The 19,989-nt window shown below is 40.0% G+C and overlaps 2 protein-coding genes across 2 annotated transcripts in view; one reads left to right on the top strand and one right to left on the bottom strand.

Annotated features, from left to right (window-relative positions):
• ANO3 (anoctamin 3) overlaps window positions 1–19,989 on the bottom strand; it is a 156,356-nt gene that overhangs the window by 16,466 nt on the left and 119,901 nt on the right. The window contains 6 exon segments of the mRNA XM_033151028.1: window positions 355–380; window positions 383–493; window positions 496–517; window positions 831–971; window positions 1,694–1,759; window positions 2,401–2,409. Of these exon segments, the coding sequence (XP_033006919.1) occupies window positions 355–380; window positions 383–493; window positions 496–517; window positions 831–971; window positions 1,694–1,759; window positions 2,401–2,409 (375 nt within the window).
• MUC15 (mucin 15, cell surface associated) lies at window positions 5,302–19,219 on the top strand. The gene is given in 5 exon segments (XM_033151020.1): window positions 5,302–5,418; window positions 11,392–11,578; window positions 11,580–12,123; window positions 13,622–13,774; window positions 17,614–19,219. Coding segments are annotated over 4 exon segments (1,008 nt in total). The 5' UTR covers window positions 5,302–5,418; window positions 11,392–11,434; the 3' UTR covers window positions 17,781–19,219.

The raw sequence follows: 19,989 nt of genomic DNA, 5'->3' as shown, positions 1-19,989 counted from the left end.
TGCCCAGTAATGGCCAGAGGGTTAGAGCTGGTTGGGGGAAGTGTTGTTTAACTGACTTCCCCAAGTAGAGGTTGCTTCTGGTTACCGGAAGGGAGAGGGTCAAAACAGCAGAGAATTCAGCACAGTGTGGCATTGTGAGTGTTGGATTGACTCTTCCGCTGCACCTGCACCACACCAACCTTCCCACCACCTAGCCGCACCCCCCCCCAGTTACCAACAGGGAAGCCAAAGAAGCAATGCTACCCCACCACTCTCTGCCCCCCAGCTGCTGCCCAACACAAGGACAAATGGTATACCAATTCTACATTTTAATTCATTCGATCCTTCACTTATGAATAAAGGTTGAGAACTTACAACATTAAGAGACATGATGATCATAAGTTGATGCAGACTCCCGTGCCTGATGTCGCAAACTGCCAATACTTCTTAATGAAATACCACTGGAAAGAGGCAAACTGCTCCATAGCCACAAGGCGATAGACTACAACTGCAACACTGCAGTGAGGACTAACGAAATCTGCAAACAGATAAAATTAAGAATATTTATACCAAAAATAGGCATTGGCTGGGAAAAGGTTCCACAGAATTACAGTCTTGTAAATACTATGAAATCATCACATTTATTTCAAGACCGAGTTAATTGTTTATCTTAAGTTAAAATAATTGTTTAGCCCTGGCCTTAAATCGCAACAATGACCCTCATTTCCTTATTTTACATTACTATATACTGAATTCCCTCTGAATCTGAGAAGAACTATAAACAATTTAGGCTGATAGGAAATAGCCCGTAATTCCTTTACAAAATGTCCAATATTTTTTAGTGACTTTACCATGAAGAATATTCCTGACACAGACACCATCAGTCGACTAAGTTTATCAGGGAAGGGTTGGAAAGGTTCAGGCTTCCCTGTTATAGGATTTACTCGTTCCACTTGAGAATATTTTGCTTCAAATTGGGGGCGAAGCTCTTCCTGCAATTACAAACATTTTTTTTCAGTTCATGCCTGAAGTTGTTGGCATGTATACATATGGTACAATGATGAAAAAATTTAATACTTCCTTCAAATTCATATGCTCCATATACTTTATATATCACTTCATAAGGTATTATGGAATTTTAACACTAAGCTGCTCTGGGAAACCCCTGAATATAGATATCACATTGCTTGTCAAATAGCAGTTTTAAAGATATGTGTGGGCACAATCTGGGCACTCCATTTGCAGGGTACCAGATCATACATACAGTAGCTGATATGGATTTGAGTGACATGCAGCTTTTCATGTGTGGAGGTCAGGGATGTGGTTGCTGATATAGGGCCCAGTGATTCCCCCACAAATAAATATCCAAAAGGGACATAATGTGAAACAGAATTTTTAAACAGGACTACGAATAAGACACTCAGCTGGCACTGATATCTTTAAAACTGCTATTTGACAAGCAATGTGATATCTATATTCAGGGGTTTCCCAGAGCAGCTTAGTGTTAAAATTCCATAATACCTTATGAAGTACCCTGCAAATGGAGTGCCCAGATTGTGCCCACACATATTGGGGTGTATGTGCATAGGCAGGTGAAATCAAAGCAAACTCAGCACTCACCCAAAATACTAGCACATGCAAAACTTCAGAAACCCTGGCACCCTGAATGTAGACATCAAAACTGCTATTGTGACCTACTTTTTAAGAATCTTACCTCTTCATCTTCCCAGTCTATAAGATCCCAGTCATAGGTTAGCACAGCCCGTCGCCTCTTCCAAAACTCTAAGACACTGTAGCTGTGAAAGCCATAAATTACATGTTAACATTAAAATCAAATGACCATCAAGCTCAATGAGTTGCTCATTGAATTGCCTTTAAAGTGCACTGTGATTAAGCTAGGGCACCAACTATAGCACTGTGATTTGTCCAGTTTCACTGGCCCTCTAGCTCCTCTTTCTGCTGCAGCTGAAAACTATGAAGGAGAGTGAATCTTCTCTTTCTACCCAATTAGTGTCGGGTATCATTTTCTAAAAATGAAAACCTTCTGCACTCCAGAAATTCAAAAGCTTCTGCACAGCTAACTCGTGTGTTTTTTTTTTAGTTTAGAGATGCAATAGTTCCAAAGAACCCCAATGGCATTGAAAGAATTACCTTAATGGGTAACACCCAATTATACTCTAATGCAGGGAACCTCTTCAGCTTGAGGGCCACATTTCTTTTTGGGCAACCTTCTGAGGACCGAATGCCAGCGATGTGTGGGGCCAGAGGCAAAAATGGGCAAAGTGACCATGTTAATTTTACTTTTGTACAGCAGGCTAGTTTCCACACACCCACACCTTCACTACAGTATTCTCCATTAAGCATGAACATTAAACACATTTCAGCTGGGGGGGGGTACTTGGATAGGATCTTGCATAACACTTCAATAAACTTGAATAAAATATTTGATGCCCCCAAGTAAACCCTGCCTTACATAATTGATCACAAGATGCAGCACATGCACACTATTTGAATGGGGCTTCCAGGCCTGAGATTCCCCACTGCTTCCTTGATGTGTAATTCTTACACCTAGATGAGAAACATCTAGACTGGCTCCCCCTCCCCCTCCCCCCTCTCTCACACACAGCCAACAGCTATCATTTGTCAAGATTTAAGAGTTTTAGGACAAACGAAACCTAATCAGGCATGAAGCTACATTTATGAGCTTTTCTCCAATCCAGCCCTTTACTGCATCAAATTACTCTCCAACCTACAGAATCTCTGGACTACAGACCCAGAAGACACTCCCTATCTTTGCAGGGATTAGGTGACAGAAAGACCCAGCTCACATCTAACACTCAGCCAAATCATGTCCTAGCATGAACCATGCAGTTTCCTGGAGTGAAGATAGCAGGCACTGGGCACTCCCCTGGTTCTCTGGCTATTGCAATAAACAGGACTAAGCTATCGTTTAGCATAGCATGGTGTCCCAACCCAGGCTCATGGTTTGTAGCTAAGCTGCAACCAAGGTTTTTTTTTCTTGATTTACCACTCATGATTTGTCTGAGGGATGTAATGTTAAGAAATCAATGGCTTAGCTTTGGGAAGCACAGCAACAACAGGACCCGAGGACGTGTGCAGCAGCTGTGATCTCCATTCTAGGACAATGTTCTCTGATCTACTGCCCATTAAATATACAGGTAGACCCGAATTATGCTTCCTGTCAGGAGTCTAGGACTATCAGCCAGGAAGGAAATGGTAGACAATTCCATTATGCTGCACAGTGAGACATCCACAATGTTACATATGTACTGAACAACATTCCATTTTAAGAAATGAAGGTCTTGATCTTGGAAAAGGCTGTGCCCACGGAAGTCCCTGCACTCATGCAATATCCTGTTGCCTTTAATAGCACTTCAGATGGCCATGGGAGAATGCCTGCATGGATTTCTCAACAACAAAAGTACTGAGGAATTATTTGAAGTACTCTTAAAGGTTTCAAGAACTGCAGGTGGAAACAAACCAACTGACACCCCTCTTTTTGAGATGTTGCCTCAAAATATTAGCAAACAGAGAACTTTGAAAAAGTGCAGCCCAAAGACCAGAAACTTGGTGAGATCAGTATGTTACCTTGCACAATATAGACCCACTTCATACATGAAATAGATGTATTGCTTCTTGGAGCTACATCTGATCTGATATATTTATAGATTGATCAAGTTATATATCCAAGGGTTAGCAGAAGGAGGCCATTCTGCTTCCTATTCCCACTTGCAGCACTGTCTCCAAGCCCCTCCTCCAAGTGACCCTTTGAATTTGAGTGTGCTGTGGCATTCAGGCTGGGTTATGCTCATGGAAGGTGCCTTAGCCCCAGCTTGGATGATCTCCTCCCCTACTGCAGCCTTCCTTGCTGCAGCCCACCACATTCAAGAGAGTCTCCTGACCCTCTGGAGAGTCTTGGGCTGAGGAGGGGAAGCCCAAGGAGATGGGAGAAGAAGGGTTGGAAAGGAAGATTCTTAACACCCGATCCTTACTTACATGCTTCTGGGATTTTTGGCATTTTCTTCAAATCCACATTACATTAAATCTTTCATTACATGTGTTTATGTGCCAGGATAAAACCTTCTTCCAGGCCTTTGGCTAATTAATCAATCTATAGTGTGGGAGTATTGTTTTGTCTGTTGTTGTTTTGTGTTGTTGTTGTTGTTGTTGTTGTTGTTGTTGTTGTTATTATATATTGTGTTATATACTGTAAACCACTCTATGATCCTTGCATGAAGGGTGGCATAAATGAAATGAAATACGAGAACAGGCAGTTCCCGAAGTATCCTGGACCCAAGTTGTTAAGGGCCTTGTAAATTAATACAAGAGCCACAAGAGTTAATACAACCACCACATAGGGTGATATATGCAAAAGAGGACAGGAGCCATGAACTATTAATTCTTGTCTAGAAGAGGTGATTTTGACAGGGATTCAGGGTTAATGGATTAAAAATAAAAACTTTTACCCCACAATTACAGTTTACAATTTAATGTACTTAAAAGTTTTATGTATTTGTTTTCTTAGCAGATTTTAGGGCTGCCCATCAACACATTCCCTGAGCAGGTTACAAGGCAAGAAATAAAATGCCATACTGTTGCCATATAGTATACCTCCAGGCTAGTGCAGTAGTATTAAGTGAAAAACTGGTTTGCCTTCTTTCTTTCTTTCTTTCTTTCTTTCTTTCTTTCTTTCTTTCTTTCTTTCTTTCTGTCTTTCCATTCACCTTTTAATTACCATTACAGAAGACTAGAAAATGAGTTTCTCATTCTGCTTACAAAATGTAGACAAGAATTTTAATGACAGTGCCCTTTAAATCAGAAGCTGATATATGCCACTAGCAAGTTAGCTAAGACTCCGGCAACACTTTTGTTGTTGTTCCAAATAAGTTAGTACTGTATTCATTCCTTCCCTTTAAGGAGAGAAAGTATGTTGACTCACATCTCTCAGGACTTCGGCTTTGGGGCACATTTTGAGTAGCAATAAAGTTCAATCCAAAATTGCTACAAGCCTCCTATAAAATAATGATGGTTCATTGAATGTATAATTTTTAAAAACCTAAATGCAGAACTTCTTAAAAAAAAAGTTCATCTTACAGCAGCCCCCGGTAGTCTTTCCCAGAGCAACAAAATGACCTGTTCACTTGATCCTGAAAGCTCCGAATTCTATGATCTCTCTAATGCTATGTCTCAACAAGACAGCTGAGAAGCAGGTCATTCTGGTTCTCAGGTGCTCTATTACACTCAGAGAAATGCAGCCCCACCTAAATTTTTTTTCTGCTGTGCATTCCTGACCATCACAACACTGACACATTTACATTACCTGCGTCGTGCAGTTTTCAGCAGACTAGTCTTATTGCACTCCAAGTAGGTGGAGAGTTTTTTCAACAACTTCCTAAATATTACAGCTGAGCTGAAAAGGTAAGTGGCTTTTAGTTAATGGCTTTCACCAGAGCGATCTTTCTAGTCTCTTGCATTAACTCTTCAAAAATATCTCTGTCTGCAAGTGATCCCGGTAAGAAACTACCAGCTGTATGAGCCAGGTAATGCCCTGGCCTGGCACCGATCTGAAGATATGATCTTAGTTGCGTTTAACTTACATTCTGCTTGCAACGTCTCCCCCTCTCCTTCACTTCTAAGCAGTGGGGAAAAGGAGGCATGCCTCAAGGAATTTAAATGACAGTGTTTCTCAAAGTGATAAATCCTAGCATGTGTTTACTGTATATAAACACTACCCCAAATGACCTTTTACTGTTCAGTAACATTATAATGTCTGCTGTTCTTTCTGAAAGTTTCAAAGTTAATATTTCATCTTTAACATGTGCAGTTACTTGCACAGAATGCAGGTAGAAGACAACACTTCTCTGTAGTTGCCTATGAATGTATGCATTGGCTCAGTTGCACCTGTACTCAGGAAAGAAATACTGGATTATTGGAGTTCTCCTTTTTAAGCATTGGTATAACACAGAGAGGGGAAACTATCTGGAAAAACACCTCCCCTCTGCCCCACAAAAGTTAATGATGGGGTAGAAAAAGTGAGATTAGCACTGGATTATTTTATTATTATTATTATTATTTATTATTATTAAAAAAAACTGTCTTCAAACAATTATGGTCAAGTAGCATTTTAGCCTTTACAAGCCATATGCTAAATGATCACTAGAACATACTAAGTAGGAACGGGGTAATAAATTAAATACAGTTCACATTTAAAGGTAAGGCTACCTAGTTTGCACTTTCAGGGACAATACAGAAATTGAAACTTTGAAATGTTCGCTTCTCTGAATTTAGCAATGTGCTCTCAAAGTCAAGTAATATGTGCAAAATGCATACGCTAAAATAGCACATGCATAAAGTAGTGAAATTAACAAATAATAATGCTTTGTACTAGGGAAACCTGCATTACAATGTGCATATCAGAAGTTTACACTGCAACGGATGAATTTTCATGGGGCAATTAATTTCATATAAACATACATAAACTGGTATGGAAATCTAGAGGACCAAATTTAAGATTGGAAAAAATGAGGAACTGACACTGACATATTCACCCATTCCTAATACCAAAGTATATAAGACAATATGTGGTCACAATAAAGGCCATGAACTTGCTTTATTTCATGCTTACTATTACCCTTTATGAATAATGATACTAGAGGAAGTACAGCAGGCATGATAGCTCTGCACCTGTGTGTTTTTGAGATAGCAACCCCACCTTTACCAAACCAGATAACGTTTAAAATTTAAAACAGCTTTTAACATTGTGGTTTGGGGCTTGTTCAGGGGAGCAGGAGACTGCGGAGAGCTGGTTCACAGACATTATATCTTAATACAGTGGTGTCCAAACTTAATACAAAAATCATGGTGGCTGTGAATCTGAATGAGGTGTATCAGGTACAAGGAAAGTGAGTGCCTCCCACTTTCTTCTCATCTACAACATCTTAGCGATTGAAAAATTCACCTCTATGCCCAGGAGATATGTAAGTTTACAGTGTAAGGGCAGGAAGTGTAAAAGTGTCACGCCAAAGACGACAGAGTGTTGCAGAGGCAGAAGCACCACCTCTCTTTTCACAATGCCCAAAGTCATTCAGATAGAGGAAAGATACCCAGAGAAATTTCTCTTTTCAGGGGCATCATGTGCTTAAAGGGGCTGCCTGGCCACACCTCTCACCACACCCCTGATAATGCACAGCTCTGCCAGTGCGCAAGTGTTAGAAGCATTGCAGGGCACAGGAATCCACTTGCGTAGGTTTCTGCATTTCATCCTAATATGTGGATAGCAGGGCAAGGGTCAATGTGATCATGGAATTATCAGGGCAAGGCTAGAGGCAGAATGCAATCCTATCGATTACATGATGCCCCATCAAACAAGCATCATGTGAAGGGCTCTTATGGCCACCACACATGTGATTTTGCTGTTGCAAAGGCAAGTGAAGTCTTACTGTGTATAAAGTATACTCTGCAAAGATAATAGGACTCTAAACTATTTGCAGTTGCTACAAAATCCTTGTAGTTTTACATGACCTCGTAGTCTGATTGGGTATGGGTGTGCCTTAACTGACACACATAAACACACACACACACACACACACACACAGAGGGAGAGAGGGAGGGAATATATGATTATGACTGCCTCTCATAAATCAATACCCTAATTGACATATGCTTTATTTGAATACATGAGAATCCATATTTTCCTCAATGTCTCATCATTTACATCTGCTTTGAATTTTCCCTTGCATCACTGAAGCAAGGACACATAGATCAGATTCCTCAGTGACACCCAGAACTTTGGAATGTTCTTCCTATGGAGACTCATCAAAGCCCAAAGCTGATTTTAGTGAGGGTTAGTCTTCGATAATTAATGTTAATTTTTTAACTTAGAATATATTTTAGTGCATTTTGATTTGTGTTGTTTTTTAATTGACACATATTATGTGTATTTTTACTGTTGTAATCCACTATAAGCCTTAAAGATAAAAGAAGACCAATTAAATAAATGGGGTAGAGAGATATAACAGTTTTAATTGGACATGAGATCCATGCATATCATTACCATAAATTTAATCCAAACTAGGGCTGGAAACCTGCACACAACTTAGGCTGCCTAAATGCAGGCACATCATTTCAGGATGGGAATATTTCAGCGGGAAAGGAAAAAATCAGGGGAAATGTGAAATACCATATTTTCTGTGTATAGGATGATGCTTTTGGTAATAAAAAAGGCAAAAATTGGCTGTTGTCTTATACAGGGATAGTGAATGCAGAGCGGGGGACGTGCGATTAATGGCAGCAGTAAGCAGGAGACTGGCAGCAGCGATTGGGTGGGTGATTGGTGGCTCTGGTAAGGCCTGCTGGCAATTGGCTGTGGCTGCAGAAACTGAGCAGGCGATTGGCGGCTGTGGCATGTGGGCGGGTGGGCTGTTGTGGCGGCAAGCAGGCAGACAATTGGTGGCTGCGGCAAGGTGTGTGATTGGCAGTGACTGTGGCAAGCGATCGGCAGTGGCTGGCAGGCGGGTGAGCGATTGGCGAAATGACCCCCCCAAAGCTAAACAACTTAATTTCTTAATTTTGGGCTAAAAAGGGGGGTTGTCTTGTACATGGGGGCGTCTTATACACAGAAAAATCACTATCTTTTTTTTAAACAAAAGGGAGAGAGAACCATAAACTTGGAGAACCAGTAAACTGGGCAAATACATGATGCATTGTTATTTTGGTTTAAGTTATTATTGGGTGCTAAAGTGTCCCTTTGTAAGCAACCTTGTTGGAGAGAAAGAGGCAAAACTCAAATTAGAAGCAAAGGACAAAAGCCAGATCAGCTGATTCCTGCATTTCAGCTTTTGCCACTAAGTGTATGTGCTATTATATCTGCACATGCTGAGAAATGTTAAACGAAAGAACAAGAAACCGGTTTATTATTACACACGATAGGATTTCTGGGAAACACACAACTAAAAATAAACTCAACTCTTTCTTTGAGTCCCCCTTTTTCCAAGTGGAAAATTATAGTGGATGGAACAAAAAGAGAGAGACTTTTGTGTTGCGAGTACAGCGATTTCAGCATCATGCCCTGTAAATGAAAGCTTTAGTTAAGTGAACTTTGGGTAATTTCCTGTGGGGGTTTCAAATTACAGCCAAGGTGAAATAAAAACAAAAATGACAAAACTCACTTTGTGTAGTAATGAAATGGCTATTGATGGAAAGCAGAGCGGGTTGTGCCAGAAAAGGAAAACAACAAGTATGGCCATGAAGAGAAAGGAATATTTGAGAGCTTGCTAAAAGCTCATTCAATGTTTTATTTGTTCTTTCTGTGGTTTTTTAAAGTATCGGTTATTGGGGGGGGGGAGATGCAGTCGCAAGGTATCACAAATGGTTTTGTTCATTCAGTTAGAGGGCTTGTAACTCAGGATCAGCAAATTAATTACATCTTGAATACTGCCACTTATGCAGGGTGGGGAAATCAGCCAATAATGATTTGTCTCTTCTGTTTTTAATCATTTCACAAGCACTGCAGCCATATTTTGAACAAAGTAATTGCAGCAAATCATTTGCTTTCATTTTATATTCAGCTATGTGGTCAAAATATTTACAAGCAAAGAAAAAGAGTGATTTATTTATTTATTTATTGTAAATTTGACTGAAGTTGTCTGTGACATATGCAACGTATTTGAAACCAGGGACCAATTTGTACAGCTGACATGGTGCCTAACTAAGAGGAGATACAAGATCCCTTCGCACCTCTTCCTCATATCATGCCGTTCTCTTTCCCGTGAGGTCCCTGTCTTGAGCATAGACATATGCCAATGGAATAATAATAATAATAATAATATATATTATTATTATTATAATTATATTATTATTATTATTATTTGTACCCCACCCATCTGGCTGAGTTTCCCCAGCCACTCTGGGTAGCTTCCAACAAAAGATTAAGAATACATTAAAATATCAGTCATTAAAAGCTTCCTTAAGCTTATGAACATGCAAACATTCAGTCTTTAGTGTACTTTAGTGAATAGGACTCCTATACATGTATAGCGCTACACACAAGTAATGTATGGAGGGGGGCTATGGCGAATTTGCCTGATGGGAATAAAGCAATTTATGAGCACAATTCTGCCAAGACCACAAAAGGGAAAGATAATTCATGAAATGCAACAACGCAATAAAGCATTAATCACACAATTTTGTGTGATTAACAAAAATGAGTGATTAACAAAAATGAGTGATTAACAAATCTGTTCTGTCCACTGAATAGCCTTACCCCAGTATCACCAAATTTAAAAAGTTTCCAGAACAAGGTTGCTGAGGAAAGTGAGGTTTCTTTTAGACAGTTATGGAATCTGAAAACTGACCAGGACATTTGTTCCTTAAAAAATATATATATATTGTCCCTTAGCTGTGCTATCAGAAAGCTCGAGAAGCGAAACCAATCTTACAGAAAACAATTTCTGATAATACGCAATGAGAAAGGCAATACATTTTAAAAATACATTCCTATAAGATGACCCTCCGTCTAGCTCAAGAATAATGACAGCTATTAGGCCTTGTCTATAAGACCAAAAAATCCTGCTATTTTGAAAAAGAGAAATATGTTCTTAAATAGCAAAGTTTTGAGAAAAAGCTATTACAGTAGACAAGTGTTGAATTTAATAGTTGGGACTCCAATTTTTCAAGTAACAAGCAAAGTGACGGTAACTCCAGTCCCTCATACTGCCATTAATTGCAGCAGCTGACTGGGAGTGACAACACACTGCTCTTTTTCCACTCACACCTAACTTGTTATTGCGCGAGTATGTAATTGGGCAGTTTAGACCTGCATAACATTTCCTTCTTAGCCCCAAATATGGGAGTCAGTCAGATCCTGAGTGTAAGCCACATGTATTCATTGACTCTTTTCACAGAAGATTGGGTTCCCCCTCAATATCTTGGTCTATAGCGTACCAGTGAATTCATGAAAACACCAAGTTTATACAGTGGTATCCCGGGTTACGTACTTAATCCGTTCCAGGTTACAGTACGTAACCCGAAAAGGACGTTACCCAAACAATTCATTCTGTGCATGTGCAGACCGAACCCCCCCCCCAAAAAACCCCCAAACCCCGCAAAAACACTCTGCGCGTGCGCAAATCGCACGCACGTCAGGCTGCGCTTCCAGATTAGCGGAATTCGTAACCCGAAAAGTACGCAACCCGGAGCGTACGTAACCTGAGGTACAACTGTAAAAGGGGGAAAACCTAGTATTTGGCCACAACTGAGACAACCAGAACGAGAACTGCAATATATCCTTTGTGTATTTATTAATTTCTATCTTCAATTCAATGAATCTTTGTGACTTTTTTTTTAAAAAAAGATGCAATATAAAGATAAATATAAACACTGAACTTTTTTCAGGTTCATCATATCAAGAAATAAGTATCATACCTGTGGAGGGAAAATGATGATCCCAGAAGAAATTATGTTCATTTTGCTGTTGGCTAACTTGCAGTCAACCAGAAATGCTGGTGTCAATGCGCTAAGTATCCCAGCCACTACAAGCAGCTTAAATAACACAACCATGAGTTCTACTATATTATAATAAATCATCCAATAAACCTGTAACTTCTGGAAGAACTCCTTACGTAACTCTTACATCACCAGACACTGATGACAATGCAGCAAAAAATACGGTGATGGAAAGCAGTACCCAAAGCAGCAGTGTGACACCCCTTAATACTTGGATATCTTCAACGGTACTTCAGCTGAATCTTACAACAAAAGATTCAAATCAGACTTCTGCAAGAATCAATGGAACATCTTCTCCTTCGGAGATGCCTACAGTCAGCAGTGGCCTGTCCACAATCTCTGAAAACTATTCAGTCACAACTTATATCAATTCAACAGATAAAGCATTGAACAACTCTACCACAGCCAACTATAATGTCAGTTCTACCACCATAGTCTCTTCTAATGGAACTCAAATTAATGGCATAACAGTTCATCCTACCAGTAGCATGCCAAAACATCAACCATGTCATCAGGTACTAAGATCAACAGTGTTACAACAGATTCGGATAAGTTTGCAAACCACAAGTCTGCACTCCAGTTTTACTGATGGTTCTGCAGAAGCAAGAGAACCCCAAAAAGGTACCTTAATTTTCAAGAATATTTCACCACTCAATAATAGTAGCTGCATTACCATAGTCTACCAGAGTAGATAGATATTATAAGACCCACTGTTGCAGCTGGCTCAGTTTTAAAATGAGTTATAGAAATTGAGCTATTTATTTTGCAGAAGAAAAACCTGACAGGATTCTAGTTTACATTTGCATGGTCCGAGACAGACTTTTCTTCTTTTCTCCCATTGCATTCTAATAATGGTAAAATTGGAATAAAAGGACATCTTTTTCAATGTAGCATTATGTCTGAGTGAACTAACTCTGAAGAACATCAGTGCACCAAGAACACTGGGTAGTAGTCAACTAAGTTCTCCTCAGAGTAGACTCATTGAAATTAATAGAGCTAACAGTCATCTTCATTAATGTCATAGGTCTGGTCTTTATAAGATTTAGTTGAATACCACCCATTAGTTCTATTTTATTTTTGCATGTGGTCCTTGTATATACGGAAGAAAAGCTTATTCAGTGCAGATTGTACAGCCTGTTCTGAAGAAAGAACATTGCTTTCATAATTTCCCAACTTGTCTTCAAAGTCCTGACAATGTCTATCCCCCATCCAAATGCTGCTATAAAGAATATGTCAACAGAAAATACCAATACAGGGTTAAAATGTGCTATAAAGTTTGTAACAAAACTATGCAGCCTACTGTTCTTTTTCCATTTAGATTTTATTAAAGTTGGAAAGAAAATATACAACTGTTAATATCAAATTTCCAATATCTTTTATCAAAGATAAAAGAAAATAATCTAAATAAAAACACAAACCAAAAGGTGATAAATAGAATTGCAGTATGAAACACAGTGCAGGACAGATTAAGGAGTAAAATTAAATGCAAACAAGACTTAATCTGTTTAGTAAGTAATATATTCACACAACTGTCTATCTATTCCACTTGTTATACTGAAATTATTTCCTGTCCATCAGAATCTGAAGTGTAGGCTGCACCAATTATAGACTTTTTGTGTGAAAAGAAAATGAATTCATTATATATGGGTTTGAGGACTGAAGAAAATATTGGTTTATAGAAAGCAAAATTGTTGGGTGTTATCTTGGAGTGGATGTTTTGGATAATTCGGATGAAGAATCAAAAGTTATCTTTTTCTTATTTTCCTCTTTGTTCATGTTATATTGTGATAATTCTATCTACACTATCAAGAGAACTTTAGTTGTGGGGAAGAACAAAAATATCATAAATAAATAAATGAATATGATAAAGTGTTTTCAGAATAGTTTCTTTAAAACGACATAGAGTTATATGTAGAAGTGAATGTTTTGGATCATAAACTCTGATTGGATGTTCAGATCTTATCAGGGATCCAGACATTTTGCCTTTGCTCGGTTGCCGGTCATTATTTGGGATGACTAAAAGTCTCTCTGCCCCCAAACCCCTAACATTCAGGGATTATTTATATGTTTTTATAAGTTATATGTTTGCTTAAAAATCAATTTCATTTTTGTTTTTCAGAAAACCGTAGTAATGGAGCTGTAGTGTTTGGTGCAATAGTAGCGGTTCTAGGGTCTGCATTAATCTCTCTGGTGGGGTATTTCATGTGTGGGAAGAGAAAAACTGACTCATTTGCACATCAGCGACTTTATGATGACATGAGGAATGATCCAGGTAATGAAACAGCAAAATGAACTCAGACATTATAGTCACACAGATTTCATTTTATTGTAATCGTTTTGAGATAGCTTTGAGATTTTGATAGCATAAAGATCATCCTGAGAACATACCAATTGTCTGGACTTCAAAGGAGGTACTCAAATACTTAATCTTCAGCTAAAAATGGCATCCAAATTATAGACTGCAAAAGGGAAGGATCAAATGATTCTGCATGCATACTTTTACTCATGCTTCAATGGAAGCAGGTTATAAAAGCAAAACACAATCCATACTACTGGAAAACATATCAACACCAACACTCTATACACATTGCAGTTCAATACCGAGCTATCAACATTTGTATGTTTAGACCTTTTAACCTCCCCCTAAATAAATTCAGACAAGATGCAAAATTTTGGTTTGGTTTTTGGCAGAATTTAGGCCACAACTTTATTGATTACATCAAGTGAGTGGTTGCATAGGCTCTGGTTCGACTAGCTCCCTGCACCGTGGCAGGTAGCGCTGACCCAGGGCACCAGCATAGGTCAGCCTGGGGTGAACACCTGGAACAGCGGAAATCCGGGGTCAGGCTAGTCCACCACCCAGATGTCCCCCTGGACTCGGGGACGACACAACCCCTCTCAGGGTTGACCAAACCATTGAGTCCCTGGATTCCTTTAATGGAATACCCTTTGCATAGGGATGGCTAGAACATTCTGCCACCCCATCACCTGAACCAGAGCCTATCTGCAACCTTACAAGTTGTGATGATCTGCTACGCAGCAGGCGGAACCCAAGTGGCACCAGCCAATCAGCGAAGTGGGGAAATTCCTGCTGTGCCCCTGTCCCAACAACAGATGACACACGGTGGCATACCAAGATCAAGCACAAGCCCTAAATATAGGGAGAGGTGGGTGGGTGTTCCGATGCACTGGCCTAAAGAGGAAGCTCAGGGACACATGCATGGGCATATATAGGTCCCTCGATCCATTTTGCTAGCGTCATTGGCCTGATTAAACCCAGCATCGAGGGACCTACCAATAGGGTGTTGTGGCTATCCAAACGTACCTACCCACAACACAGGGTTTGGTTGCCAGGTTGCACCGCAACACATGCCCTCTTTGAGGGAGGACCCGATTTGTGTAGGAAAATGAGTTTTATTTGTTTGTGCTGCTTGAAGGGAAGCCAGGCTGTTCTCATATATGATATTATGCTTACATGATTGCACTTATTGTGGTCAAACTGCAAGGACATCTGCAGAAGCAGAAAATGTAATTTACAAATTCAGTTAATTTCCCTTAACAAATGCAGATTTCATGCTCAAAATACACTCATTTTAATTTCCCTTAAAATAACATTACACTCATTCTAATTTCCCTTAAAAATAAAGTCCTATCAGAAAAAAAAGTTCTGTCATGATGCTTCAAAACTAAACTTGAAACGCTGCTCATTAGGTTTGTTATAGCCCTTCCACACAACAGCTGCACTAAAATGTCCATATTCTTCCTCTGAAATCCAGACACATTATGCCACTTATTGTACTGTTGGTGATATTATGCCCTCTCCAATTATGAGCAGCAATGAAGCAGTCAAAATGAAGTCTTTAATGGGCATCAACCTACATTATTCCTGAAGCAGATAGCTCTTCTGTGTAACAATAGGCTATGGAATGATATGTTCAGAGAAAAGAATTGCCCATAAAATGCAGTTACAAGCTGCTGTGCAAACACAAACCTGGACACATCAAAGCAAAGAAAGCAGTATAAATTCTTGTAAGGAGATGTCTCTGAAGACTTTAGTTTACAACCCAACTCCAATTAATGTGCTCTTGCCTTTGGTCGTTTCCTGTGCAATAGACAACCATTAGGAACACACTATCTATTCAAATGTCAATATATTTCACATCACACAAAAAATGTATTTGCATTTCCTGCATTGTTTTGATAACTGAATGCTAAACCCATATTAACTGTATTAAAACATTCAATCTTAACATGGATTTATTCTGCTTTCTAACTTGCATTAAACAGCACAGGAGAAACTCAATGGCCCCTTTAGGGCTAGGTGTAAAAACAATGATTTGTTCATTCTCTTAGCTATCTTGGCGTGTTTATTTGAGGCACTGAACCTCAACCAATTGCTTAGAAGTGGATTCCTGTTCTAAAGTAGTCTTGTCTTGCTTCTTTCTTGCCATTGCCAGAGAGAAGGAAAGCATTTGATGGTTGCCCCAATGATTTAGCACCGAAAAGATCAGGCATTTCCTCCTCCTCCGTTCCTCTGGATTTCCACTCTATGGGAAGTGCAGCATCTAATGTAAACCATGTAGCATTACAAGCAAGAGGCTTGGGCTCACATGTTTCCCTTCCCCTTCTGGTGAAGTTATGATGAAAGGTCAGGACCTACTACTTCTGTTTTATATTATATTAGCATCTTAAACCTAAACTGTGGTTGATCTTAAACTATGGTTTAAGTTGGCTTATTTCAGCTGCAGGGCTGGCCCACGCAGGAGGCAGACTGAGGCAGCCACCTCAGGGCAGAATCCTGCAGGGCAGCAGCACTGCGGGTGCCCCACCCTCCCCTGCTGCCACCACTCACTGCAAGCCACCACTTGTGACCCAGATAAACAAAGGCTTCAGCAGAGAGGCAGCAGAGGGGGGAGGGAAGCATCTTCCCATTTCCCCCCAGGTGGCGAAACTGCACAGGCTGCCTCTGTTCAGTTATAGTTAGGATGAACTAGAATGTGTCAGGTCTGGATGACATGACAGTTAAACATGAAGGAGAGGATGTACATGAGTCTGAGATGGTCCTATTTTCTCACCCACTAAGCTATGTTCAGTGTTACATCTGAGCCAGCTCTACAGGCAAGGTAAGGACCAAGAACAAAATGCTGCAGAAACATCTGCTCATAGATTAGTTCTACAAAGCTAGAAGGATTCATTTGCATCCGTTTTCTTGGCCAAGAAAATCCTGTAAAGCACCCCCTATAATGGTTAGAGGAGAAGGAGACTTGTAGTTGCCAAAATAGAGTGCTTCAGCAACACCTGTATTGAGGAAGTGAGCATGACAGAAAATACATGGGAAAGGAGTCAAGCATTTTTTTGAAAGTGGATGGTTGTTGCTTGCACCATAATCACTGACTGAAAACTTCATGCTCTGGCCAGGGTGATGAGGTGGTTAGATAGCTGGATGTGTATAAGTGGTAAATACACTTATGAGTCCATGCTCAGTTATGGCACTCACAGATCAGCCTTTGGAGAGTATCTATCTGTCTATTGCCCATCGTATCTCATGAGATTGTTGTGAGACTAAAAATGCCACTCTGAGCTCATGGGAAATGGGTGGGATAAAAATAATAGCTGCATTTTGTAGCAAAACTCAAGTCTGTCAAAGTGATTAGAGAGCCTCCCATTGACTACTATATGATTTGATCAAGGCCTTATTTTCATACTTCTGACATTACAGTTTAAACTCTTTTTTTTTTAATGGAAATGCTTTTGCAAGCCACATTTACCCCAAACCGTTATGTCAGTCACCTACGAAAAGAGAGATTTACTGCTGCTGAGTCACTCTGGAGTCTTGAAACAATCCCAAATCTGTTCCTCGGTATTAATTATTCACACATGACATTTCCAGCCATGGGTGTATCCACACATTAGCAAGTGTGTATGGAGCTTGATGTTTAGTCACATTTCATTCTATACACATCCAACACCTACAACTGGCAAGAGTAGAAATATTTCCTTAGTCAGATGCATCCTGAGATAAAATAAATCATTCAAGGACCTTTTTAACATTCTATTCAAAGGAAGCATTGTTCAGAACCCTATAAATATCTGTCTACATTTATTTTGCAGTTCTGCGACTAGACAACGTGCCTGAGCCTTATGGTGCAAACTTTGGAAATCTGTCATACTACAGCCCTACAACAGTCAACGAGACAGCAGCCCAGAGCAACAAAGAATCTCCCTATGATGCAATTCAAATGAATGACATGTCCACACCACAACCTTCAGCACAGTAGTGTGAATAACTTGTGTCAAAACAAAACACCTCATATCCATGGTTTCTTCTTCTTCTTGAGGATTTTTTTGTGGCACCAGCCCTCTGCCTGTTGAGATGTACAGTTTTCAATAATCTAATGGAGGCAATGCTTGTTGGCCACATTTACGAATTTATATGCCCCTAATTTCACTTTTGTGTGCATTGTGTTTTGGATGGTTCACATATCAATGCCCTTTACTGAGTGGTCAATTCCAGTGCTAACACACAGGTCCAAACTGATTCCATGGCAAAGAATTGTGCTTTATACAAAGCAATAAGAACATTCTTTCTACCTACATTTTTGGATCTGTAGTATGTCACTGACACAAATAGGGTACCAGTGCTATTCTCTCATCAGTTAATGACTTTCCATGTGTGAACCAATTCTCAGTTCATGTCTTTCTTCATCTGTTTCATTTGTATTATTTAACTAAAGTCTTAACTATCTAACTCAATTTGTTACCACTAGAAACGATAGGACTAGCTCTGAAAAAGCTTAGACGACTTTGAAAAGATCACAGAGGATAGCTCTTTATGTAATAGTTCACTGTGATAGCAGAATGCATTTCCTATGCTCACAGTCAGTATGTTTAGACTGCCAGATGCTGGACATAAACAAGAGAGGATGCCTGGCTTGTCAACTTCCATGACCATCTGCTTGGCTGTTGCTAGAATGTTGGACTGGATGGACTTTTGACTATTTTAGCAAATCAATTATGGCATGCATGTTGTTTTTACTCTAGGGCAAATGCCATGAATGGGGAAAAAGTGGGGGAGCCAATTATGTTCTACAAATGCAAAAATCACTTAAATCAAGGAACTGGCACAGAGGTGGAAGTAGGGTTGGGTTTTTGTTTTTTGTTTTTTTGCCCAGGGGCCACATTACCTTCTGGGCAACATTCTGGGGTCTACATGGCAATGGTGGATGGAGAAGCAGAGCTGGTTCTCCCCATCTTGCCAAAAAGCAACATTCTGGCCTCAGTTCAGATTAGCACTATATTATAGGAATGCATTCAGTTGCACATAGAAAGAAATGCATTGTGAAATATGAATGTGCATTAGAATGCACAATTTGGCATGAATTTAAGCTGGAGATCAGAATGTAAATTCTGCCCATCTGCAGTGCATGAGTTTCATTGGGATGCTCACATCCCTGTCCTCATTTTGCCACTTGTCAACAAAGTGTGACTGGCCTGGCCAATGAACAACCAGCCCAGATGTCCGGGCAAAGAGGCTGTCTTTTCTCTTACTGCAACACCAATCTGAATGCCACAGTCTCAACAAAAATGGCATTTTTCAGCTTTCAATTTAATGCAAGATCCTATTGGCATCAGAAGTGGTTTCAGCTGAAACGCAAATAGAAGGCTTGGAGTAGTTATTGTCTGGACCCAGGCGGAGAATCAAAGGGCCCTCCCCATTCCCCCCCCCAGTTTTGAGGCTGTTTGGTTCCCCCTTGGCTGCTATTTACACAACAAATTTTTGTCTTAATTACCTCACCACTGCGTACAGTTAGTTTGGCCCCAAGTCTTACATGCAAGGAGAGCAAATTGCCATTTATCACAGATGCATGTGGAAGAAGGGAGTAATAAACTAGGATAATGGAAAATAAAAAAAACCAAAGCAATGCATTTTTGATTACATGTTGTATTCCACACAGGCTAGACTGTCAAGAGTAGTGAGATTGCTTTAACTCTAGTGCTTGGGATCACAAGGCACCAAGGAAACTATGTGACAAAAGAGATGCTTCTTGATAACAATGCAAGATAGGGAACACCAAATTCATCCCAAAACATGGGTCCTAAAATTTGCCAAGTATGTTTTATCTGAGAAGAGCAACACACTTCCCTGCTACGTGCAGGAAATGTAAGAGAACTGAGAGCCAGGGTGGACTGTCATCAGATCTCAGTTTAGTCTGGGAACTTGCTGGATAAACTGCAGGAAACAGAGTCTTAAGCCCAGCATCAGGGGCCAGCATAAATGAGCACTTGCCAAGGCCCCCAAAGACTTAGTAGAGCCTATCGCCAACAGTTTCACTCCATTGGGACTACCATGAAGTGTCAGTGCCTCTGCCACCACTGAGCCATAGCATGGAACCTTTTGATGTCTCACTTCATTCTCTCCAGACATGGTGCCAATCCCTGGTGTGGTGTCCACTGGGTATTTTGATCATCCAAAATGCAATATACTGA

Source organism: Lacerta agilis, chromosome 1, assembly GCF_009819535.1.
Source record: "Lacerta agilis isolate rLacAgi1 chromosome 1, rLacAgi1.pri, whole genome shotgun sequence".
NCBI lineage: Eukaryota > Metazoa > Chordata > Lepidosauria > Squamata > Lacertidae > Lacerta > Lacerta agilis.
Note: the sequence above shows the minus strand (reverse complement) of the source record. Positions and strands in the feature narration are given on the sequence as shown.